Source organism: Belonocnema kinseyi, chromosome 6, assembly GCF_010883055.1.
Source record: "Belonocnema kinseyi isolate 2016_QV_RU_SX_M_011 chromosome 6, B_treatae_v1, whole genome shotgun sequence".
NCBI lineage: Eukaryota > Metazoa > Arthropoda > Insecta > Hymenoptera > Cynipidae > Belonocnema > Belonocnema kinseyi.
Window position 1 is genome coordinate 138,863,973 of NC_046662.1, and position 26,570 is coordinate 138,890,542.

Below are 26,570 nucleotides of genomic sequence, written 5' to 3' on the forward strand. Positions count from 1 at the left end.
TTTCATTCAATGACAAAATACAAGAATAAACTATCTCTTATTTTGGTAGATACAGCTGCCACACATTCTTAAATTGGTAAAGAATTGCTGGAAAAAATCAAGAATTTCAAGTATGCAATTCTTAAACCCGTCTCGCGGAAATTAATGGTCGCGAACGGCGACCAATCCCTGGAGAGCATCCCCATCCAGAACACTAGCGAAAACTGACGCACACAAGACTGATATAATCTAAGTAAATCGAGATTTAAAAGAAAAAATTCCGCTTTCAAAAAATATCTCTGGACAAAAATAAAAAAGAGGAAAGAATAACCAGAAGGCAACCAACGAAATCCCCTTCCTTTCCTTTTCTTATTTATTTCGTCTTCTTTATTTTTATTATTATCGAATCACAATAGAAGAACTTATTATGAATTTAATGAGCGCCAGCGCAATAAAAGTTTACCAATTGCTGCGGGCAGTGAAGGGGGCAAATAAGGTAATAAGAAAGGTGTGGGGGTTGAGAAAAAAATTATTTGCAGATGATTTTGGAAGAAGAATGAAATTGTTTGTCGCACTAGTGATACGTTTGACTAGTGTCCAGGTATGGGCCTTCAAGGAAAGTGAGGAGGTAAATAGGACACATAAGAGGTATGTGAATTGGATACTGGGGTTGGCAAGGAATACAGCTAATTATATTGTTAGGAGGGATGCGAGGAGAACGAATTTATGGGCGTGTCGGGCGTGTAAGTATCAGGCAAAATGTTTGGAAGAGAGAGGAAGTAAGCTGGGTAAGGAGTATCGATGCCTCGGATACCGTTCATCAAATGCCATTCTTACGAAGTCTGAAGCGGAAGTTGATTCATCTTCCAATAATTCTATTTCGGATTGATATATTTATTTTTTTTTTAACTTTTCAAAATTTGTCAATGTCCGCCTGGCATCACCGCATTTCATTTTCAATATTTTTTCTGACATTGAAGTCGTTCGAATGGACACCTTTGTATTACAACACGCCACTTATTAGAAAAATCAACGTTTGTGCAATAATTTAAGCACTAGGAATGAAAACAAGAGAGAATGGATTGGTGGCTTGCAAAATGACTCAGTAAACATACGACTACTCGCTGCTTCCAACCGTGGACAGCCGAATTCATACATCCAATTTATTCAAAATACGAGACGAGATACGAGATATCGAAACTAGTGGATTTTTCATGTTTTATTGACTAACTGATTCCGTTACAGTATTCGAAGATCCATCAACTACGAGTAATATTCTATTGAACGTCTTCGATCACAAGTCACTAGTCACAAAGATTATTTTCCCGAGCCACACTTACGTCACTGTACCTTTTCTGTTTACCACGAGTGTATCTAAATGTTCTTCCCAGTTGCTTTTTTCATGCCAAAATTCACTGATCACCATCACTCCATCGCACTATCAATAGTAGACTTCCACACAATTCAACTATTCACAATTTTTATTTTCACTATAATCCAAATGAACCAACTCCGGCTATCGAAGGACGAATGTTAAACTCTGTTCAGTTTAACGAAAGTATAAAAAAGTTCAAGATGAGGATGGGTCTTTCCGAGAAAATGAAAATCTTGACTTCAAGTTTACTATACATTTATTTGAAGTGTACATTGCGAAGGTTCGGTTGTGACTGAGTAACGAAACTGCATTTAGACCCTATGAGGTTGAAAGTTCGAAATTTACAGTAGTAGAGAAAATATTTGTTCCTGCGAGAGAGAAAAAGAGAGTGAGAGAACTACAGAAGTTTGGAAGTGAGTCATAAACGTAATTTTTAAAATGACGCTTTACGTGATTATCCTAGTTTCTTCTAGATAATAAGAGATGCAGTTGGCCTAATGACTTACAACTTTGCATATTTCCCACACTGTAATTTACAAGTATTAGTGAGAACGAAGATTCAGGAAATTTCTGCCTTTAGAAAGTACCAAACAACTGGATCCTTCCCTTTTCTGGCTATTAGTGTTAAGAAACATCTACACAATATTAGAACACATTTGTTAAATTCATCTTTAAATAATATTTTCTCAGTTGAATTTACGCTAATACTTCGAGTCTCAAATCAAATAATACTAAGAATTAAGACTGGGACAGTATCGCTTCAAGAGGCTAGACCTCCTAAATATAAAGACAATTTCGTGAAATCGAGTGCTAGAGGCACAGCTCATAAATTATTTGATTTTGTGAAAATTACACTGTAACTCCAGACGAAATGACCAGGGTAAATTTACTGTCATCGGGTTCAAGAAGTTGTACAGTATAATTTCCGACCTATCATTCATCTTAGTTTCTTATAGGGGGATGAGTGCAAATACGTTCAAAACCTGTTAAGGGCATGTGATACTTAAAAAATTGTCGATTTTACCAGTTTTAGGCTCCCCCGGCTTTTTTTCTAAAATAATAAATATTTTGTCTTAACATTTTTTTGAAATTATAGCGAAGATGCTAACGGACGTGCCCCACCTTTTTTTTGTGTTTAAATTCAAAAAAGTTTTAATTTAGAAAAATGTGATTAATTTGCATAGCGCTTAGGAAATAGTAACGATTTTTTCAGTGTTAGATTCCCCCAGATTTTTTCTTAGGATAAGAAATATTTTGCCTTCAAAATCTGGGAAATGATAGCGAACATGCTAACGGACGTCCCCACACACTTTTTTTGTGTTTTTTTTTCAAAAAATCTTTGACATTGATAACAACGTGTATGTATATTTCGAGGTTATGTGTGTTATAATTCACCCGAGCGTTACTTCTAAACTACACAATATTTTTGGCCGAAACTTTCGACTTACAAATAAACATAGTAACTAATCTCCCGGAGCTAACCTTGTTTGCAGGCAAACAAAAAAGTTTATTTCATAAATAATTTCCATATTATCGGAAAGGCAGAGATGAAAAACGACGTAACCTGAAAATAATGCATATGCATAAAATTTTTATTTAGCATAATAATTTTTTTTTCTTATTATCCCTGAAAAAAGAGTCCGGGGATGTCCGTTACGATATTTTGCAGCATCTCCGAATTTAGTCATGAGAAAAAGGTCCCCTTTTACTCGAAATTTAATACATACCTTTAGTCCGAGGGCGTCTCGACTCAGGTCTACGACCACGCTCCAAGTGCTTTACATCTTTATTGCTGACACCTTAGAGTGCATAATCCTTACGACAGTGTTTAGGGGTAATGACTCAATATGTACTATAATGGTTTTAGTGTGATATTTTAAATGCGAATTAGCAAGTGCGGTTCAATAATAGAATTTGGAGATTTACCTTTTTCTGCGTAATCCATACTGGGTCAGTACTAGCAAATATCTTTAGGTCATTGATTTCTCTAAAAGCGACGGACTCCTTAGCCCAGAAGGTTAGTTAAACGAATAATTTCTGTTTACAAAATGAGACAGCTATTTTTATTATAAGAAAGAGTGATTAAATATCTTGGAGATCTTATGAGTATTCGTAATCTATCGAGAATAATTAGTTCAGAGACAATAAAATAAATTAAGTTTGTAATTTACATAAAATCGTGTAGAAGAGTTAAACCACTTTTTATTTTCTGCAGTTTCCGTTGAGGAACCAAATTCAGATGTACGAACCACAGATCCCATAGGCATCGAGGATTTCCAAAGAGGTAAGTCATTTATTATTAGTTGGATAATAGGGACGAAATGTAAAAAGGGTAGAGCAAGTTTCTTTTTGAATGAATTGTGTGATTTTTAATCTGGAATTTTACGTTTACGTTTATACCAAAGAAAATAAGGTTCAGATCATTAAGAAAACCGAAACTTCGGGAATAGTTAAAATGTTTTTAGAAAATTTAAAAACGTTAACATTAAAAAATGTAGTGTTAAAGCAGCCTGAAATGAGAAATATAATTAATTCGGGTTTAGATCAAATATTACAGGCATCCGGACCAATCAAAACTTCAGGCGCGCAATTAGGTTCACATGCCAGCGATCCGTACCCTCGCGAGTCGCTGCCAGGTAACGAAATATATATCATAAACAAATGGTCCTATATCAAAAATAAACATAATTTCGAACACTACGACAATTTAATACTTGATTAAAATCTTAAATATAAATATTCGAAATAAATCCAAGTTTCCCAATTGAAATAAAAATAAAATGTGGGAACCTATTATGGGAATGCATTATAGGGTGTCACATTGATACGAATTTAAAAGAAATTAAGATCAAAAATGAAACTCCGATCAGGCAAAATTAAAAATAAAATGACCAGATTAACTGCGGTGGAAAGCAACCATGCCAGCTTGGATTTGAAAGGTGCAGCAGCACTTCAAATCCAAAAAGTTAACACAAATAACGGTACAACAAGATCTACAATGAATAACCCGGTCTTAAATACATCAAAAAACACGGCAACAATACCAAAAACTATTAATAGGTCAATAGGTCTGGTTAGAGGTTTCGCTAGAAAAAATATAGAAACCCCAATGAGATATGAGTTAGACAAAGACAGTCTGACTTAATCAACAACTGCAAAACCAACTCAAATTTGAAATAAACAACTCTCGCTCTATGAACTTACACAAAATCCAAACAGAACATTTGAGCCCATAGAAAATATATTTTTTGGGATAACGATAATCTACTCACAACCGAGACGTCTGTAAAAAGACACATCCTAAGAAAAGTAACAAACGAAACTGCTCACCTAGAAAACAGAAATGGATCAGAAAACCGCCCCCGAACCAATAATGAGACTTTTAATTTCGATTCTTTTTTGGAAAATAATACACGGTTTATTCTAGAAACCGACGAACTTTCAGAAAGTGTAGAGTTAGACGCACAAAAACCTCGACAAATTTTCTACAATAACATTGAAATCCTTAGCAGATTAACAGATAGTGATTTAAAACCATAAAACTCTGCTAAAAGTAAACCGATACAGGTCAGAATCGACTCAACGAAAACACAACTCTTAGAATTTCGACAACAAATAACAGGTCGAACAGACGTTTACGAATACACATCAATAACTCAGACGCAGATTACGAATCACATAATTACAGAAATAATAAAACAATGCACTTAAGTCTCGCGAATTTCCTTGAAGAACTTAAAATATTTTAAAGGGGTCATAAAATCAATGATCCGGAAATTCTGGAAAATCTAGACGCGTTACTAATCGAAGATGCAAGAGATTGAATGCCTAGGGGTATTTTTAGTTTTAAAGTAATCACGGACCGTCTGCCTTAAAAGTGGCTCCATAACGTAAAAACCCCCACTAGCCGATTAGCCAGATGGACACTAGAACTTCTGAAATATGACTACGAAGTCATATATCTCAAAGGTAGCTTAAATTTCGTCCCTGATGATCTGTCGAGATCAGTTGAATCAGCAAAAAATGTAGCGTTCGCATTAGCGTATAGCGTAGAAAAATCTAAATCAGACATTAATGACAAAACAGATGACTGGTACTCTACTAAAATCATACAGGTAACAAAAGACCTAAAGAACATGAAAAATGGCGAATCAGAGATTCGCAGTTCTACTTTTCCAGAACTGACCAACTAAAATCCACTCTCTTACCAGACTCTAGCCCCTGGAAACTCGTCGTACCTATGAAATTACGAAAACAGGTTCTTAAAGAAAACCACGACGACATACAAGCAGGATACTTAGGTTCCGAAAAAACGCACGCTAAAGTTTCAGAGTACTGCTTGTGGCCAGAAGAACTAATATATTTTAGTCTTCGTAGATCTATTTACAAAATGGGTGAAAATAATACCGATTAAAAACGCTTACGGGATTACAATAGAGTCAGAATTTCATAAACGAGCTATTTCACGTTGGGGAACACCGCGATTCTGCACGTCGACAATGGTACCGAATTTGTCAACAAAACCTTAAGAGAATTAACCGAAAGAATTCGGTGTCAGGCACACAAAAGAGCTAATATACTACCCCAAAGCAAACCCTAGGACGTTATAACAGAACAATTAAACAAATAATCAAAACCCATTTAGACAACGATCACTTCACCTGGGACTAACATATAGATGATTTTCAATTCGCGATAAACACTAGCAAAAACTTGTCGACACAATACACCCCAGCATTTTTAAATTTAGGCCGCGAATTAGAACCAATTCAGTGACTTAAAGAGAAAGGTCAGAAAAACTTAGACCAATCAAATAATAGACAAGCTAGTAATTATAGTTTAAGAAGAATACCGATAGAATTTAAAATAGATGATAGGTTCCTAAAGAAGGCAACCAAACTGTCTAAAAAAGCGCATAAAAAGCCAGTTAAGTTATACGACCAATACGAAAGCCCATTTGTCATTAAAAAGAAAATCTCTTCAACAATCTAAGAATTAAAAACCACAAAGGAAAAAATATTGGGGAATGGAATATTAACGAATTTAAGTTAGAAAACTTAAACTCAAATAATTTTAAAATGGCAATGGGTCCATAGCATTAATAATAATACAGACTAACCAAAACACTCAACCAAACATTTACATTAATACAAAACGCCAACATCACCTACATTTGAAGACAAACTCAGACGACAGCAATTATTTTCTCTTTCAGATAATGGAAACATCAGTAAAATGCCAGCTTTGTCAAAAAACGCTGGATGGACGTAATATCTTTGAATATTTCAAAACCTATTTGGCAATAGAATGGTTAATCTTACGAGGAGCGGGAGTATTAGACAATGAACTGCGCTACCACCCGCACAGACACATCAGAAAGCTGCGTCAAATCAAAACACTATCCAAAACAAATTACCCAGGAAACCATATCACCCAAGGAAACGAACACTGAAGAGGATGGGACCGTACGAGGAAACCTAAACCAACCGGACCAGAATGGAAATAACCCTACCTTGGAACAAAAAAACCAAAGCGGTTTACTATTCTTCATACGAGAATGACTACGTAGAAGCTAACAACCAATCTACTCAAATACTCACGGACAGACAACAACAGGATTTAAAGATTGAAAGGACAAAATGGTCAAACTGAGTCTAAACTTCGAGAGAGAATCCTATCGCCATAGCCTGGAAACAATCAAAAACTTTAAAATGCAAATACAAAAATTACAGCAAAAACCGGTAGAAGAGAGCAGAAGACTAGAGTCAGAACTCGAAAAGGAAGCACGTCTGTCATGGAAAAGAACCCTAGAAATCAGACCAGAAATACTTGTAGATGAAAACTCAATAGATGTTTATGACGTTGTGAATTTGTAAAATAATCATTACGAGTCGAGAAATAATTCTTCAAAAGTAGGGTAACTTTGACTAAGGTGATTGTTAATATAATACAATTTTGTATTTAAAAAGTGACTCCTAATAGTATATAGCAATCGATTCCGAATTTGAAGAAACGTACAAATCCATTGAACGTCAGAGTTTGAAAAATTGAAAAGGCTCGATTTGAATTTTCATCTAATCGAAACATTTCATTGAAATAATTTCGACATATACTTGATATCCAATGAAAATCTGGACAGAAATTTCTCAATATACTACAAAAGAGTGTTTTCTATTGCAATCTAACTCTCTAATTATGAAATAATAATAACAGTCCCAGAAATCAGACTTATAAAAAGCCTGAATCCGTAAAAAAATAAGGTAGAAGAGATATGTGTAAAATTGCAATGATTGCATTTAGGAGTCACTTTTTCATAAAAAACAGTATTATATTAAAAATAGCATAATTAATTATTATTTCACAAATTTACAAAACAATAGACATGTAACAATAGGTATATAAAACCCTTGATAATAATTATAACTTATGTGGAATGCCTGGATTGGTAAACGAGTTAGGAAGATAAAGCTTAAAGATCAACTAACATTGAAAATATTGACCGATTTTTTTTCAATCTTCTTTTGATTTACTTATAATAATATGACGAAGCTAAGGCAGTACATTAAAATTTAATTAATTAATATTGTACAAGATTCTGATTTTTCTTCGCTGTGTGTAATCTCAAACAATGGGAGGGTCTCGCGAGGCTAAAAACCGTCCGCTTAACAAACTACCACCAGCTGCAAGGGTATCGGTTTACAGACAATGCCTGAACCTGACTGACGGTCCCCTGAATATTACTTTCTCGCAGGCAATTTTTTCACATTTTTTTTTACTGTGTACCCTTTTATTCTGAAAATATTCTAACTGTGATTGGCGGTCGAATTTTTTTTTTTCATTCAGAAGCTCCACCCATTGGGGCGTGCTGATCGTATTTCTGTCTCTCTCCCACACTCAACTTCGAATCCCACGGGTGTCCCTGGCCCTCTTAAGAACCTCTTTTACACAAGACCAAAAGTGACAAAGACAATTTCTTGGTGGTAAAATTACTGCCAGATATGATGTAGTCAATCACACACTGAATGCGGAACGCGTACTATCTTACCCAGCCTATCTTTATAGCGAGTTGATGCATTCGTCTTTTGATCTTATGATCAACCGTTGGTTTTAACGGTTCGCATCAGCCAAAGCTCTCGCTGCATTATACACACAACATTTAACAGTCCAGAGGTCGGATTCTTCGGAAAAATGTCCACGAAGCTCGTCATCCATTTCACCCAGATTTTTAGGCTTGAGAGAAACCTGGGTGATGATGTTTTTCCAGGTCATGAAGCATCTCTATTCCTCGATCGGATTCCTGCCCGCGGTTGGTCTTAGTGTCGCCCTTCTTTCTCTGTTGCCAGCTTGTTCTAGCTGTCGTAGAGTAGGCGTTCCGCTTACATAGCCCCTTTTTTGGAGTAGTTCGGCATGGTTTCTCAGACGTTGATGGAAAAGTGCGATAGCTCTGGGTGTTTCTCGCACCACGGAGCATGCAGTCATGCCATGTAACCCCGTTCCTGGACCACACTTGCATCAAAGCACTGTAATAAGTCGCGATTTAGTCGTTTTGTCCACCTAAAAGTCCCGAGATTCCGTCGATCCATCGCATTGAGTCCATTTTCATTGGCTGCCCCAGCTCGAGAGTGGTCGGCATTGGTGGCCGACCCATTGTCGGTAGCCCTGCGCGTTCTATTGTTTGAACCGAACTTACTACAAGTATGTTTGGTGTTGTCATTGTTGTTCCCAGGAGAAGCTAGGGAAAGAAGTTCGTCCATCCTTGTAGAGCCCCGCATGCAAGGATAAGGCTACGTACTCTGAGAGGTCGCTCGTTATCCCAGAGTCACCGTTCTAGACATCTCACACAGGTGCCATTCAGCTTTCGGCACGGGTTTCATACCTCCGATTGGGGGTTCATTTTTTTTGTACCACCCCTGGACAATTGTCCGCGACTGCCTATTCCTTTTTGTAACCATATTTAGCAGAAACCGTTGGTACAGGGACTCACTATCCGCAACCCGAAGACGCGTTCGGTGGTTTTGTCATTGGCCCTTCGGTTTGATTCTAGTTTCATTACATGACACCTTTTATATCAATAGACCGCATAGGTACAGAAAAATTTTACAACTCCAGGAACAAAACAAAAAATTCTACACACAAGGAGGTTGGCAACAAATAAGCGGTGAAATACAAAACCTACTGAAAATTGAAATTGACGACTACGAAATAGAAATTATCATAGGCGATAAGACGTTAGCGGAGCTGAACAAAGAACTAGAAGAAATTTCGGACATACACCCAAAACCCTGCGGGGAGGGGGGAGGTGTTACAGAACTGTTACTTAAAGTAAGTAACTCAGCGCTGCCTCCTGCTAAAGGCTTGTCAGTTGGTGTCCGAGATAAGGCGAAACCGCCCGAGGGCTCCCGAGGCCTCGGGCATCGGCCGGCCGATCTGCCAGTTCTTGCGTAACTCTTGCCGACTTGACTTGTTTTGTCGTGAGTGCATGCATACTGATTAGTTTTTTTACTGCGCTTACCACCTCGCTCTCCACCATCTCGTCTTCCGATCGACTCCTGGAGAGAACGTTTCTACGAGCCAGCTCCACGCCTAGAGAGGTCTCTGGGCCTCCACCCCTTGGCCGCTCGACATTATCCTCGCCGTTTCTTCGCCCTTGACGCGACCTGCTCACCGTAAGATTAAATAAATCCCAACTTTACTGCTAAAGGTATATTGTTTTCATTTGTCTCAACCCCATTCTTAGCATCCTGTTCCTACTACCCTCCTCGAAATTACCATGTAATACGTGTTATTAAGTAAATCTTTAGACTATTCGTTTCATCAGCAGTATACAATAATGAAATCGTGGAAAGAGTGAATCACGAATTCAGTGAATAATAGGCGAATACAAAAAAAAAAGCTCGAGTTTGGGTTTTACGAACAAAATAAGGATCGTTCACAGGCAGAATATGTGACAAAAATGTTCGTTCATGTGAACGAATTAACCCCAACGTCTGATGAAGCCGAAGTTATTCAGAAGTTAGTCCGCAACTATAGCAATGAAATAAAATATTCTATATTGGGACGTGGCATCAACAAATTCTAACAGCTAATCGAATTACTTGAGCAATTCAACAAAATAAGAAGCACCAACACCGGCCGAACAAAAGGGCGAGAGTGGCGATGTAGAACCGCGCTTCGTCGTGAAAACGAGCACCATCCATAAAATCCATGGCGAGCGCCGAGTTTAAACAATGGCTATGTATGGCCACATGACAGCGGCCAGGTACATCATGGATGCTAGACCGAAACGCAACCCGCTCAGAATGCACAACGGACCAATAACAACGCGGGGCCGCGACGTGGCGCCACACAAGGGGGGAAAAAAGGCCCGATGGAAGGTAACTCGTAGCGGCAACAGCCGAATCAGCCCTCCTACAGAGTTCAAAACCTTGAACTCGAAACCAATCATGACTCGGAAACAATCAGCTGCCTGCCTGAAGATGAATCCTGGGAGACGGAAAAAAAGGAGTGGCCACGTTAGTATATGCGAACAAAATTATTGCCCTGGCACCTGCGAATAACTCCTACAAAAAAATATTTTGACCGCCACCAGAGAAAAGTTCATGTAAGAAGACAAAGGAGTCCTGCCCATGGCACTCTCAAAATATTTCATGGCTAATTTCCAAGTTGCCGGAATAATAACGAAAGCGTTAATTGACACGGGCGCAAAGTTACATGTATATTTGAAAAATTCTTAAAAAATAATAAAGAGCGCTTCGATAAATATCCTAGTCTACCTCTATCAGGCGTGGCCGTAGCTGGTCAAATAGTGTGGAAAGCGGTACGCTTAAATAAATAAAGTTACGCTAACGTACAACTTCCTAACATTGCAATTCACATAGCATTTCTCGTAGTACCTCGACTTATGAAAAGATGCATAATTAGAATTGACATGTTAGCTAAATACAAAACGCAGATAGATTTAGATAAATGGACGCTCACCTTCCCTTATTTAAACAGGAAGCTGGCCATAAGAATCCTACAGGACGAAGATAAAAATGGTTTAGAGAGGCAATACGATCTAACTCACCTCGAACCAGTCATGGATGACACACTGGACTTAAAGGAAATCGACAATCAGAATACAGAAATTGAAGTTCTTTTATCGTCTCAGAATGGAAGGAAATAGAAGAAAAACTTTCTAAGTGTGAAAATCTCACCAATCAAGATCGAGTACAGCTTGGAACAATTCTCTGGACATATCCCGCATCGTGAAAAAGTGGATCAAGAAATCGAGAAAATGTTATGTATGGGCATCATGCAGCGCTCTAGAAGCCTCTACATAAATCCCATATCTATGCTTGGATGCCAGAAAATTAAACAATATTTTCATTGAAGACTGGGAATGTCCTGAGTCTGTTGTGGTATTGTTCCAGAACTGTGAAGGTATGAATATAATGACAAATCTTGACATGACAAGCTGCTTGCACACGTCCCAAGCTCACGCCAGTACACGGTATTTCAGTAAGGCAGTCGTAGCTACAAGTTTTCGGCCTGAAAACTAGTACCGCTGCACTTGTAAGAGGACTCGATCCCGCGTAGGCATGGGCGAACATATCCAATCGTGGATGATACTTCAATTAACTCGGAAAATCGCCAGCAACATCTCACATACATATAAGAAATTGTGCGAAGACTCGATGAAAGTAACTTCCCACTAAATTTGCAAAAGCCCATTTTTTTCGTGAAGAAACAAAATTTCTGGATTTTATTCTTAACACAGGCGGAATAAAACCAGACCCAGAAAAAATTTAAAGTATCCAAGACTTCCAAACGCCAAGAAATGCGAAACGGCTCAGGGAATTCTTAGGATTAATTTATTTTTATTCAAAGTTTAGCGACAAACATGCAGCTGAAACGATATTCTTATTAAAATTAATTAAAAATGGTGCGCAATGGGATTGTAATAAAGAAGCTGAGAAAAGTTTCCAGCGCGCGAAAAAACTGTTCGGAGAGCCGATAATACTTTACCTTCCGGAAGCCACAAAGATTTATTATTAAGAGACAGATGCAAGCAACTACGCCCTTGGTGCAGTCTTGTATCAACTGAACGAAAAACGAGAGAAAGAGATAATTACTTTAGTGAGTCGAACATTAAACGATCTCGAGCTCATATATTTCACAAAGGAAAAAGATCGGTAATCGTTTGTGTGGGCTCTAGAAAAATTCCGGACATATCTTCATGGAGCTGAAATCATTAACCGGACGGATCACCTCGCCCTCACCTTTTTAAAGACTTGCACATTCGTAAATCCGCGACTTACGAGAGGGATTTTGGCATTCCAAGATTATCTAATAAAAGTGGAGTATAGACCGGGGATGCAGAACGTTACGGCTCACGTTTTAAGCAGATTACAAGAAGAAGGTGACTACAAACAGGTTCAAGGAGAGACTAGTGTGATCATAAATGCATGAAATTACACATGGACACCAGGAAGCGATTGGCCGCTTATCGTAAGCAATCAAAAATTTAGCAGAAACCCATTCAGCAACCTAAGCCAGAAGAACAAGGAGGATAATAGAAAGTTGAAATTTTCCATGAAAACTGGCAATTTATCGAAATGAAATTTTTTAAAATTATATTGTAATATTATAGTTATGTCTACCGATGAGCATGACTTCTTTATATGTATAGTTGATATTTTCTCTTATCTTCTAACTACCTTATTGTAGATACTATATGTTTATTTAAGTCTTAAGAGTTACGTAGCTTGCGTCATAGAGCCTGCGCACAGGCAAAACGTCAGAATCCTGCGAAGATATACATAAAAATTGCATCATCGCAGGAGCTAGATAAGAGCCCAGACTCCAAGGCCTGCCACTATACATTGTCTCACGTTTCGTGGAAGACGATAGAAGGGCGCGATTCATTAAAAGAACCGCACGGCGCAAAACGGGAAGTTGGATTTTGCAGAGCACCTCGCAGAGTCTCCATAGAAGAGTCTTCTTTCTTCTAAGATTGAGATCTAGTGAACTTAGAAGAAATTCTAACTTCACTATTTTTCAATAAAAAGAGCTTTCCTTTAAGGAGAGGACAAGCGTAAATTCCTTTGAAACCTGTCGCTAAAAAGCTTACTCCTTTGAAAAGTGCCTTTGCATTGCTGCACGACAAATCAAGCTATTTTTCTCAAGGCGTTATAGAATTTTATTTGGCGACAATATCTCTTTAAGAGGTTAGACCTCCTAAATATAAAGACAATTGTGTGGAAGCGAATGCTAGAGGCACAACTCAGATGATTTGATTTTGTGAAAATTACAGTGGAACTCCAGACGAAACGACCAGGGTAAATTTCCTGTCATTGGATCCAAGAAGTTGTACAGTATAATTTACGACCGCTCATTCATCTTAGCTTCTTATAAGAGGAAGAGTGCAAATACGCTGGAAATGTGTTAAGAAAGCAGCTAAGCCTGAATGCCAGGCAAAACGAATAGTTCTCGGTGAAAATTTAGATACAAGAAAAAGGTCCCCTTTTACTCGAAATTGAATCTTTTTGAAACCCCTTGAAACATTCTACCGCTCCAGGTGCTTCAAATCTTTATTTCTGATACCTTAGAGTGCATAATCCTTAAGGCAGTGTTTCAGTCTAATGACCCAATGTGTATCATAATAGTTTTAAGGAGATATTCTAAACGTGAAACGGCAAGTGCGGTTGAATACAAGAATTGAAAGATTTTCCTTTTTTCACCGTAATCCTCACTGTCAGTAGTACCAAATATCTTCAGGTCATTGATTTCTCTAAAAGCGACGGACTCCTTAGCCCAGAAGGTTAGTTAAACGAATAATTTCTATTTAAAAAATAAGACAGCTATTTTTATTATAAGAAAGAGTGATTAAATATCTAGGAGATCTTATGAGTATTCGTAATCTAACGAGAATAATTAGTTTAGAGAAAATAAAATAAATTAAGTTTGTAATTTATATAAAATCGTATAGAAGAGATGAATCACTTTTCATTTTATGCAGTTTCCGTTGAGGAACCAAATTAAGATGCACGTACCATATATCCCATAGAGATCCAGCAATATTTGAAGAGATAAGTGATTTAATATTAGTTAGATGATAGGGACTAAATATGAAAAGAGTAGAGTAGGTTTATTTTTAAATAAATGGTATGATTTTTAATCTGGAATTTTATGCTTTACTTCATATACAACTGTATACCTTTAATTCACACAAACACACACACACACACACACACACACACACACGAACAAGATCTGGCCGCTAGCTTACTTTCCATTTCCGCGATTATAATTGCCAAAAGCGTTAGGCTAAGCGGACTCTCTCCTCAACCCCCTATCGCCTTTCAGATCTACAAAAACAAGGAACACTTTCGCATCCTTTTTAGCGAATTCTCTATCCACCACGTGCTGCAAGACGCAAATATTGTCGATAATATTTTTTCCCGCCGTAAAACCGCCTGCGTGTCCGGCATTATTCCTTTCCTCTCAACCTTTCTTTCGCAGCCTATCTGCCAACACCATCACGTATAATTCGTACGCCGTATTCATTAGCGTAATTACACTATAATTTTCCTGCCTGTTCCTATTCCCTTTTTTATCCAGTGGTAAGATCAGCCCCTTCCTCCACTCTCTGGGGAAGCCGTTCCCCCTCCATACATTTTTCACTACCCCCTTTAGCCTCACCCTTACCTCTTGTGTGCCAAATAGCCACGCTTTATTCTCTACCGCGTCAGCCCTGCTGCCTTAGACCTTTTTAATTTCCTTATCTGCTTCTCTATCTCCAAGTCATTCAGCTCCTCTCCATCTACCTCCCTCGTTCTTCTAATCCCGTCATCTCTCATCCGTAAATCTGATCCCTGAAATGAATATTTAAAAAATTCCCTCCATTCCTCACTCCCTATCTTCTCACTTATTTCCACCCTACGTTTCCTAAACCTATTAATTATCTTCCACACATCCCCTTCTGTCACAACACTTCTGAACCCCACATCCAGATCTTTATCCTTTTTCTGCTCTTTCTGCTAACACATCAACCTAAACTCCTTCCTCATTTCTACGTACTCCTCTCTTTTTGCAGTTTCTTTCTTCCACTTCCTGTACTTCCTTTTCAGCTGTATCGAACTAGCTTAAATAAATTGTAAATTTATTCATTGATTTTGATCGGGGTAATTTTGGAGGAACAATTGACCAAACTAACTCTCGTTAGTTTGACTATTTTAAATTTTGGTGGATTCGTGAACTTCCTCCTCTCGCAATACCGCACTTGCTGCTTTTTCTGGAATTGTAACTAGGTTTCAAATGATGATTATTTCTTCTGGTTTGACGATAGACAGGACAAAGGGCAGAGAGAGAGAGAAAGAGCACTAACGGGTTAGTAGTTTGAACTCTACACGAACGTAAGGTGACACTGCACTCATTCCAGTTAAAAACATTGGGTCTGGTGGTCACGAAGTGTCGATAGCGACACTTAAAATAAGTCACTTAATGCTACTGGAATAAACTTAAAGCTAGATAGCCCCCGCTTATTTCTTCGTGGGAATCTTTCAGTTTCAACCTAATAAATTCTAAACTTATCAGTTTGAAACTATTAAATGATGGGTATTAAATATGGGTCTGCGGGGCTAGAACAGCAATCTCGGCCACTGAACTGAAAGAAAACGCGTACGTAGATTCTATGAGAACAGGCTATCAAATATTAAATTTGTCAATTCTCACAGGGTCGCCGTAACATCCTATCCCACCACGGCTTCATCATTCCTTTCTTCTTCTTCCTAAATACCTTCTTTTGCACACATCCTTTTACTTTCTCTTTCAAATCCTCCTATATCTCTAGCACTAACTCCTCCTCAAAGCTTAGTTTACCCAACTGCTGTTTATACTTCTCTATCGCCTACCTCGTCCATGTTAGCCTCTCCCCTAACGACCCTTCCTGTCCACTTTGACTTCCGCCACCATCTCTTTTTATCCACAAACTTAGTGGCTGATGGTCTGATTCTACCCTCTCTTCCACTGCGAATTTCTCTGTCTCCTCCCACCTTTGCATATTGTCTCAATAGTCTTATCACCGATACCCCTACCTTACTGACTTACGTGTATTCTGCCTCTTCGTCCCCTGTTAGCATACCATTCGCCACTCCCCAGCGTCTATCCTCCATCCAGTCTCTTAGAATCTCCCCTTCTTTATTTATTATCATATCCTTCAATTTCCTTTCGAAGCTCTCCCCTTTCTAGTAAAGGCCCTCTCCCCTCCAATAATCGCATTAAAGCCCCCCAATCCCAGAACCACCATACCCTCCTCTCTCTCTCTCTCTCTCTCTCCTTGTAAGTCTTCCACCCTTTCAATAATGATTTCCATCCCATTACTATTCTATACCGTCACAAACTTACATGTTACCTCTCTCATCTTGACTGCACTCATTTGCACGCCTTCACCCTCTCCACGAACTTTTTCTAATCCAACCCGAACCCCTGTCACAATTCCCCCACTAGCCCTTCCTTTTCTTTTCACTGTGACCGCCTGCTGGAGCCTCCACTTATACCCTCTTGGAAAATTTGGCTCTACTCCACCCCATTCCTTTCTCTCTACCCACGTCTCTACCAGTCGCACCACATCAGATTCCTGAATATACCTCCGGAAATCCTCATTTTTCTTCTATACTCCTGCTACGTTCCAGTACAGCACCTTTACCACCCAGCCACCCTGCTCAACCCCCACCACCTGCTTGTTACGAAATGGATTCTCCTGCCCTTCCTTCAACATCTCCTTCTCCTCGTCCCATACCAATATTTTCTCATTTACTTTTATGTTTCCGCTCCCTACCTCGCCACTCTACCTTCAGTTCTCTCCCTCCAAGCCCTGTCGTTTAGCATTCTTTGAAAATCCCTTACCTTCATCTTCATATCCTGATCGATGAAAACTTGCTTATCCTTTATTCTATTTTTTTTTCACATTACCCCCAACTTTTCTTCCCAGCTTTCCAATTACACAGCCGACACTCTATTCTCCGTTATCCTCTCCAGTCTAACTTTACCTAACTTGCCTTTAACCCAGCCTACGCTATGTAGCAGCGTTTTTACCCCTTCTCTTTTTCCCTCGCTCTTCAGCTTCAATCCTCGCATTAGAATATTATTTCTATCTACCTTCTCTATTCTCTTTATTCTCAACTCCATTGCCCTTATCCTTTCCCTGTCCGCTCTCTCCTCGTTTTCTTTCTTACGCTCTCACAATTTCTCTTCTATCATATTCTCCACCCTCTCCCCAATACCTTTCTTCTCGTCATCCCCCTTGTCAACTACTTCCATTGCCGACATGCCCTCCACCTTCTCAGGCCTTTTTTCGACCTTTCCTTCCACACCCTAATCTCTTCTTCTACCTGCTTCATTTTTACCTCCTTTTCCCATTCCTCCTCTCTTACCCTCAGGTTCTTCTTCATATTTTCTATCTGCTCCATAGCCCACCTTACGTCTTTCGTTAACCCTCTGACCTCGCCTTTCAGCACCACGAGAGCCTCCTTCTTCGTCTGCCAATCCATTTTTAAGAGGGTGGGGGTGACCTACGTGTCCGTATGCTTCTTTTAAACGGAATCTCTAGCAAGCTTTTCTCCGGACTCTCTTTGCTGTCTCTTTTCCTCTTCGAGAGATCCCCTTCCCCCTACCTTGCGTTGCTCACTCTCTCCTTCGCATTCTCGCTTCCCTAGTTCCACTTTTTCCTTCTCCTGGACGCGCCACGCGACACCTGGGCAGCACAGCTGTCCGTCGTATCTTGTGGGAAACTTACTGTCCGTCGAATTCACTACCAGCACTGCCAAGACTCTCGCTGAAACTCCCGCTCGTCCGTCTGTAACTGGGACACCTACATGCAAAAAAATACTCTACTTCAACCTACAGATGTCTCTCTAGACCGTTACCTCTTACCGCCTCAATTTTTACTTTCCTTTGCTCTATTCCACGCTTCACAGCCTCTGCAGACACCCTTTTCTCTTCCCTCTCATCATACAGCTCTACGAGCACCACGCTTGTCCCCTACGAAATAAATGGATCCCTAGCCATCAAAAACACCTCTTAAAATTAATGTCCGTAAACCCCAGAAATGCACTTTTAAGAAGTCTTATTGATGTCCGACGATTGGGGTTCAGGTTATCTCTCTCATCGTGCCGTAAGTAACATTTTGACACACCTTGCACAATATGGCGGCTTACTGGAGGTTTGCCCTGGAGTTCGACAGAGACAATATGATTTGTCTGGTGAGACTAGTAGGACAAGGACATTAAATCATTTATATATACATACACACACACACACACACGGAGAGTGTTTCAGACTCAAGAGTTCGGACTTATATGCCTGTATCAAAATAGAAAAAAATAAATAGAAAATTCCTTTTCCAAAAATTAGTTACAGTTTTAGTTTTTGAGTTATAAAATATTTAATCTGGACCAATCAGATGAGTGCTATAAACAGTCGTATAAACAGACTTACGCATGTGTGTTTATTTATACTGCGCTTCTGATTTGTCCAACCTAAATATTTTATAACTCAAAAACTAAAACTGTAACTGATTTTTGAAAAAGTATTTTTGACTTCTTTTTTTTATATACAGCTATAGAAGTCGAGACACTTGAGTCTGGGACACCCTGTGTTAATTGAAAAAAATTACCTGCTTTTGTTTAAAAATGTGCCAACTAATTTATTTAGGTTATGAAAAACCCACCCCTTGAGTTTTAACCGACTTTATAGGATTTTCAGAATCCTTATATATACCAATAAATCAAAATGAGACAATTTAAACTTCTCACTGGCGTCAATAGTTTCGGAATCGTCGTAACCAATAACTGCTAGTGGCTGGGGCCCTACACTTCAAACCAATTATAGTCATATGATTTTTTGATAAGTTTAGAATAGCTTTTCTTTTAAAGAAATGTATGGGCCATTTACTGATGGTCGATTTTAACGGGCAAAAATTCACCATTTACCCTTTTGCCGAATTAATTGTTGAGTTTAATTTATTGCGACTGATTCTTTCTACAATTCGCAGTAAGACAAATGACCATGGCAATGACTAGACGTGATTATAATTATGATGGTAATTGTACCCTGATTAACCTTCCAAAACTGACCTCGACGATTCTGTATGCTGACTTGTGCTGTTTTTATAATGTACTGAATAGCAACGTAAGCAAAAGTAGTTTACTAGCTGAAATTAAATTTCACGCACGCCCGAAATCACTGCGTTTCATTTCCACCACCACTATGCCCTACTCACTCTCGATAGCTTGTGCGACGGTTACTCTGATGAAGTAGAATGTGAACTCGAGAGCGGAGGTGTATGTGAAAAACTAAATATGTATGTGAAAAGCTATACTATTACATTGTAGCCCGTACCATTACCTTTCATTTTCATATTTAATTAAGTGTTTTTATTCATTACCTTTTTTTATGGGTTTTAATGTTCATACCCAGGTACTTTGAGATTGTGCTGGTAGATGACAGCGGCGATTGAAATAATTTTTATACTTTTTTGTAGCACTAATAAACCTTTACTGTCTAAAGAAAGAAAAAGAAATCATTTTTTCAAGTTGAAACTGATATTTTTTATGTATTTTTCTGTCCATGCCGTTTTGTCCCGCCTATGGGGCAAAGGAGTATGATTGCACTTTTTTACAATAGAAATAATCGACTATATGCAATCTACCACTTCAAAGTTGAATACTCATAAAATCTTTATGATAGATTGAAATAATAAGCCACTAACTCGATTGTGCGATTTTTTTTTTTTTAATGAAAAATTGATGTTAATCTTAGGTATACCGCTTGGTCCTGCCTTCCCATACTGCACAAAGCGCTCAAGAATGTCTATTAAATGCGGCTAAGAATAAGATAATTGTATTACATAATTTTATACAGAATCACCTTTATTTTTACGAATTTTTTAAAAGGGCGCTGCCCGTGAATTCATCAATAAATAAATCTTTGTTGACAGCGGTAAGTTTTATAAGCGACATGTAAAGTTAAAAATAAAAGAGATATGAAGAGATAGATTTAGCACATCTAAAATAAAAGCTTATAATCTCTATTAAACCTTAACAACTTTCAATTAAAACTTTTAAAAACTTTTTTCTTAATAAAACTAAAGAAAACTCATTAAGCCCATTCTAAAAGGATCGAATTTTTAAGCCGATTTAAGAGAAAAATCGATTCCCCACAGTCGACTGATTATTTCTAACAATTGCTCTAATCCAGGCTGAACCCAAACTAGACCTGTTGAGAACCCATAAGATTCGGACATGAGCCTCTACCCGGGTTTAACTGGGCTGTATGTTATACTTGGGTGCTATGTCCTGGCCTAACTGGGATTCTGACGGTAAATTTTGATGGTGGTTTGGAGCTCTATCCGGGTAAATGGTGCTCAACATGGGTAACAGGGATAAGAAATTACTTTTTTTTTTTAAGTTAGTTGTGTGCATCTATACGGCTCTAGCGTGTTATATCCGAGATCACTTTATTTAAAAATGTTAGAGCCTACAAGAGTGAAGACGGGTTCTAGCAGACACGTAAAGCGATAAATAATTTCAAAGCATAAATACGTGATTCAACGATCAGTGTGTTATTATCAATTTAGTGCAGTAACGCCATGTCTAAGCTTCATTTGATCCAAACAATATATTGTTAAAGTGGATTATTTTTAATAAAAAAAGCGTAGCAAATTGTAGCATTTGATACATTTTCTATCCAAGGAAATCAAGAATTTAAATACAATTCCATAAGCATACTTTATCGAAATCCTATCAAATAGAATAAAATAATTTTCACAAAAATCAAATTCTTTTAGCACATTTCATAAAAGTCCTTCTCGTTCAGTCTAACGTATTTCACGAATCGAAATTTATCAGCATATTTCATAGATCACTATCTATACTCTTCTATCATGATATTTTCATTAAAATTGTGTTAGATCTTATCGCTACAAGACTTGTAACAAATCTTATGTTCAGAAGCTTGGATATTTCGATTAAAGCCTATCGGTTGAGAAATCGTATACTATTCTGCACCAGTTTCTTATTGAAACAATATCAACTCTTATCCACATAAAACTTGTGTCATAACCTGTGTTTCTCAATGTGGGATATTTCAGGTCTTTATTATTTAAAAAATTTCGTTGAGTAATAAATTAATATTTTACATAGGGCACTTATGGAGGTTCTCAGATTATCAGGTCTCCCCTAGACCAACTGGGTAATCTAATGAACATTATAACTGCTATCCACTTCAAAATCTTAGCAAGGTAGCATTTTTTCAATTCCTTTGCAGCCTAGTTCCTGTGAAGGTGCTTTTCAATTTTTTTTGACATTGGTGTGACTTTGCTCGCGAAAATGTACTCTGAAGGTTTTTGACCTAAAATTGTTAAATTTGAAGTAATACATGCAACTGCATGTATGCCTTATGCAACTTTAACTCAACTTTAACTCAAACTTTACTCACGTTCATCAGCAGCAGCCTTTTGTGAAGAACTGGATATAGTTGAACAATATGCTCTATGTTGCTGATTGTGCGAGGCTACATGCACACTGGCAAGACTGTACTTCGTTGGTGATTTGCTGTGTATGGGACTGATTTCAGGAAACGCTGAGTGGAGTGAGACTCCCTTGTCTACCCGCGAGAACCCTTGACACACACTCATCGAACTTCTCGTTTGCAAAAAGGTTTCAATTTTAGACTTGTTCTTAATCACCCCGTCTGTAAATCCATTTTGACGATCCATTGCTAGCGGCGATATCGAATGACTTTTAGGGTAACGAACTGTATGATGGGGCAATATATTTAGGTTTTCGTTCGACCTGCAGAAATAAATTCAAAATAAATCATTAGTGTTTTCCCCGAAAAACTCTATACATTCCCGGATCATTTTAAATTTTGAAATGAGAATCAAGAACGCCAAAAAATAGCATCTTCATCGTTTAAGGATACTTGACCTCAAACTCATAATAATCAGATTTTGTACAAACTTTGTGAGTTAAAGTTACATGCAAAAAAATATGTTGGCCAAATTTTCTGAAACTTCAGAATTTTGTTTATGAGAAGAAAAGTTATCAAAATTAACATATAATCTTATGGAGAGCGGGCCAGTTTGGGTGAATTCTGTAGGACAACGCTCAACTTTTGTATAACGGTCGAAAAAAAGAAGAGAATCGCATGATATTTAATGTATGCTATTTTTAAGTTTCCATTAAGGCGTCCTACCAATTTTAAGTTGATTCGTAGCCTCCTTCAACTTTTATAATTTGACAAATGATCCGTAATATCGTTTGCATTCAATATTTCTATTAACTACAACAATAATGACGTTTTACTCAGCTACCGCGGCCGGCAAGCTAAACATTTAAGCTAAATACATTCCTTTTATTTCTTGCTTTTCTTTCTTGGAAGAATTACATATTTTCCATGGAAAAAGGTTTAGCATGTGTTTACCATACTGCAGAGAGAAAGTGATCCCATCCCGAGTAGATGTTCCTTCCTTTTCAGTAGCTCAGAAACGGATGGGTTGCGGCAGCAATTAGTTAGCTTTTGAATCCCAAATAGAGCAGGTACAGAGGATCAGTCCTTTACTTCGTATACTGATAAAAAAAAGTACCCGCGATTCTATCTTTGAAAGCTCTAAACCTCCAGAATGCTAATAGTTTTACTCTCGATGAGAACTTTACCGAAGATACTTTTAAACTATCTCTAAGGGAGTGGACTTCCATTCGCAAAAGTTAGGTTTAGAACCTAGTTTCAGCTCTTTCGAACTTTACTATCAGTCGATGCAATATAATTTTAGTCTCTGAGTTTCTATTTCTGAAATCTGAATAAAAGCTACTTTATAGAAATTTAATAATTTCGCACTAATTTATTAATTAATTTTTTATATATAATATATTAATAAATGGGGAATTTCATGAATAATTAATATTTAATTACAATTAAAATTAAATAGAAATTTTTTCATATTTATATAAACATTGAATAATGTAAAATAAGTAACGTTCAGAAATATAAATAAAATAAAGTAAATCTGAAATATTGACATATACTGAGGGGTGTGAATGATTAGCGATAATTAAGAAGGCATACTATAGAAACAAATAAATTATGGGAAATAACTTCATAACATCTTGTTTTATTATTTTTGAAACAATTATGCAGTTTTTTTCAAGTTTTTCGAGATCGGACCAACAAGGCCCTACAAGATTATCTTAACAAATTTTGGATTTCTGTTAAAAAAAATGTTACGTTCGGGAATTTTTATTTATTAAGTAAATATTTATTTAATAAATAGTAAATTAATCGACGTTTTCCAAAATTAATGATTCCCCTTTTCAAGGATATTGACAATCTGTGGGTCTCTCTTTTACCTTATAATATCAAGATTTTATAATTTGTTGCTTAGGAAGTTTTTAATGCTTGGATTTTGTTGATTGAGTAAAATCATGTAAGCCCAATTTGTGTTATTTAAACTAAGTTATACATATTTGTTGTCTTATAAATATTCTTATATAATATTTAAGACAGTCAGAATATATAAATTTTATAACTACAAGGTGTTATTATGGTGTGTGTGTGTGTGTGTGTATTTTAACGATACAGGTACATAACCAATTACTGCATCCAGAAAGAATCTTCATTCAATACGCGTTATAAATGGTATTTTATTTATACTGGTCAGAACCGATTATTAAACTGACTCGCTTTTCCATTTGTCCGTTACCTCCGATTTAGTGGATGGGAGAGGCAATGCTTTTGGCCCTCAAACACCTGTGGGCGAGCACTCGGTCATATTTTGCCAAATTGCAATTCTCTCGCCCGATCGGTGGCGGTGTTCCTCCACCGCACTGTTTTCAAATATTCGATGATCCATCATTAACAATCTCACTGAGCACTGTATTTCAAGGAACTTAAATTCGCAACTACGAGTGCCTTGTAAAAGACTGCTAGAATTTAAAGAGTTGCGAAATGATTACTCTTTTGGCATTTCCTTCATATTATTTTTCTATAGTCTTATCCAATATTTTTTTTATCACTCAAGCGTACAATTCGAGTTTTCAAAAAAGGTTGTTTTTTTCTACAAATTGATATCGTACCTTGATTAATTTAGTTGTTTATAGTTCGTATTGTTGATAAATTTGTAGATAAATGACATCGCAAATGACATCGATTTGAATTCCTACTTCAGAGTGCCTGAATTAAATTAAAGTTTTTATTTCTTAATATTATCCCTTTTCATCCTTTTCTCTTTTTTATTTCTATATTAATGCGAGTTCTTGCTAATGTATTTTTTTTTCTTTCTCTATTATAGGTTCTTTTCGTCCTTGGTCATTAATCTTTGTCGGATACTAGTATAGTGCGTTTAAGTGTATACACGAAGGCCTCAAACAGCTTAGCGTCTCGTGTATGTGTTTCTTTTTGTGTATGTCACAGTGAGCGCCTCAAACAGCGTAGCGCCTTCACTGTCGTTTCCCTGTTCATTTTAATTATTTATTTTAGTACAAAAAAATACATAAACTTATATATTCATTAGGGAAAAGTTAGGTGCTCTTAATTTATTTAAATTAATTATATAATTCGCACCTAACAAAAAATTAAAAATTTAAATTTAGATCGCACAAAAAGTAATGCATTATTGCATTTTCATCCATATTGAGAAGGTATTAGTTTTATCTGAAAACAAACTTTCACGGATTTCATTGAATGTCGACGTTTTGGAGCCTCCTGAGTCAGAAAAAGGTTTTTAACGTCGGATATATTTCGAAAGACTAATCGATTCGGTTTTTACTTTGGCATATAGTTTGAGGGGCCAAAAAGAAAGATCGAGTTCGCTGACCAGCCGTAAAAAGGAGAAAAACGTGACTTTTTAAAGGCCCTACAAAGACTATCCTAATAACTTGTTTAATTTTGTTGAAAAATCGAAAAATCCAGTTTGGGTCGCACAAAAACTAATGAAAAAGCAATAACTACATTTTGGGATCAAACAAAGCAAGATACGAAAAAGAGACGAATCGACAAAAATTATGGACCTACAAAAGATCTACAAAGTCATAACTTACTTTTTTATAGGATAAGTACTTTTTGTCTTATTCGTAAAAAACATTAAAAATGAAAAATAAGCAATGTGTGCACAAACGACACAAGCTGCAAGAATAAATGAGACAAGATTTATTCAACGAAAAGAGAGATAAGAAATCGATCTCTTGAGAACAGTATAGGGGTTTGCCTCTTAGGATTCAGTACCCTAAAAGTTTAAAACGTATAAAGATTCAGTAAATCCGATCTTTTTAGTATTTTCATCCTCTAATGATCCCCTTCATGTCGGAATGGAGACAGAGTTCGTTCATTGAAGATATACTCTTCTTAGGATTCGTTCAGGCACCTACGTGCCTGCTTGAATCTTTTCCCGTATTGTGTGCGGAGGGATGACTTCTGCCCTAAGGCTACATTTCTCCCACAGAATATATCTCCTGAAGAGCGCATTTATAGCATCACTTTCGGCTCACTCAGAATGCACTCTCAGTCTCTGATCGTAAGGCACAGCGGGACTGAATTAACCAACTGTAGCTTTAAGGTCCTGGCATATGGAATTTATCTACTGATTATGGTGGTCTGCAATCCCACAGACATTTTATGACCGAAATCCATCGGTTACATAGAAATAAACTAACTACAAAAAATCTAAACCATCAACACTTTCACTAAACGTGGCTTTAGAGCCAATTTATACTAACCTCAAAGTATACTTATCTGACTCATTTTTTCCCAATCCATCTGATCCTGCCCGCAAGATATAAGGTATGAATTAAAATTTTTTATGAATTAAATAAAAGACGCTAAGAAAGGTTTATCAACTGCTAAATGTTTATAGAGATATTTTTCTGGAATAACTGTCATTTAGCCACTGATAAACTTTCCTTAGTACCTTTTACTTGAAAACCCAAATTTTCAATTCGATATGTTAATTCCTGTGGACAGGAGTATGAGGAAAAAATTTTCAGTTAAATCTGTGGAGAGGAGGAATTGATTTTATTTACTAATAAGAAGAGTATGACTATAAACCAGGAATGTTAAAAAATTTTGTGATAATAGGCCTCCTCAATTTTGCTTCGAATGCAAAAAAAAAACAAAAATCACGTGAGCCGTCGTGGGACCCCTAGCAGAAGTGATAACTTCATATGATTTAAATTGAAGTATT

The 26,570-nt window shown here is 37.2% G+C and overlaps 1 protein-coding gene across 5 annotated transcripts in view; it reads right to left on the minus strand.

Annotated features, from left to right (window-relative positions):
* The window catches only part of LOC117174165, a 325,625-nt gene that overhangs the window by 98,442 nt on the left and 200,613 nt on the right, over window positions 1–26,570 (minus strand). For all 5 annotated transcript variants that reach the window (XM_033362993.1, XM_033362991.1, XM_033362992.1 and 2 more), the window contains one exon: window positions 21,833–22,188. In XM_033362993.1, the coding sequence (XP_033218884.1) occupies window positions 21,833–22,188 (356 nt within the window). The remainder of the gene's footprint in view (window positions 1–21,832; window positions 22,189–26,570) is intronic.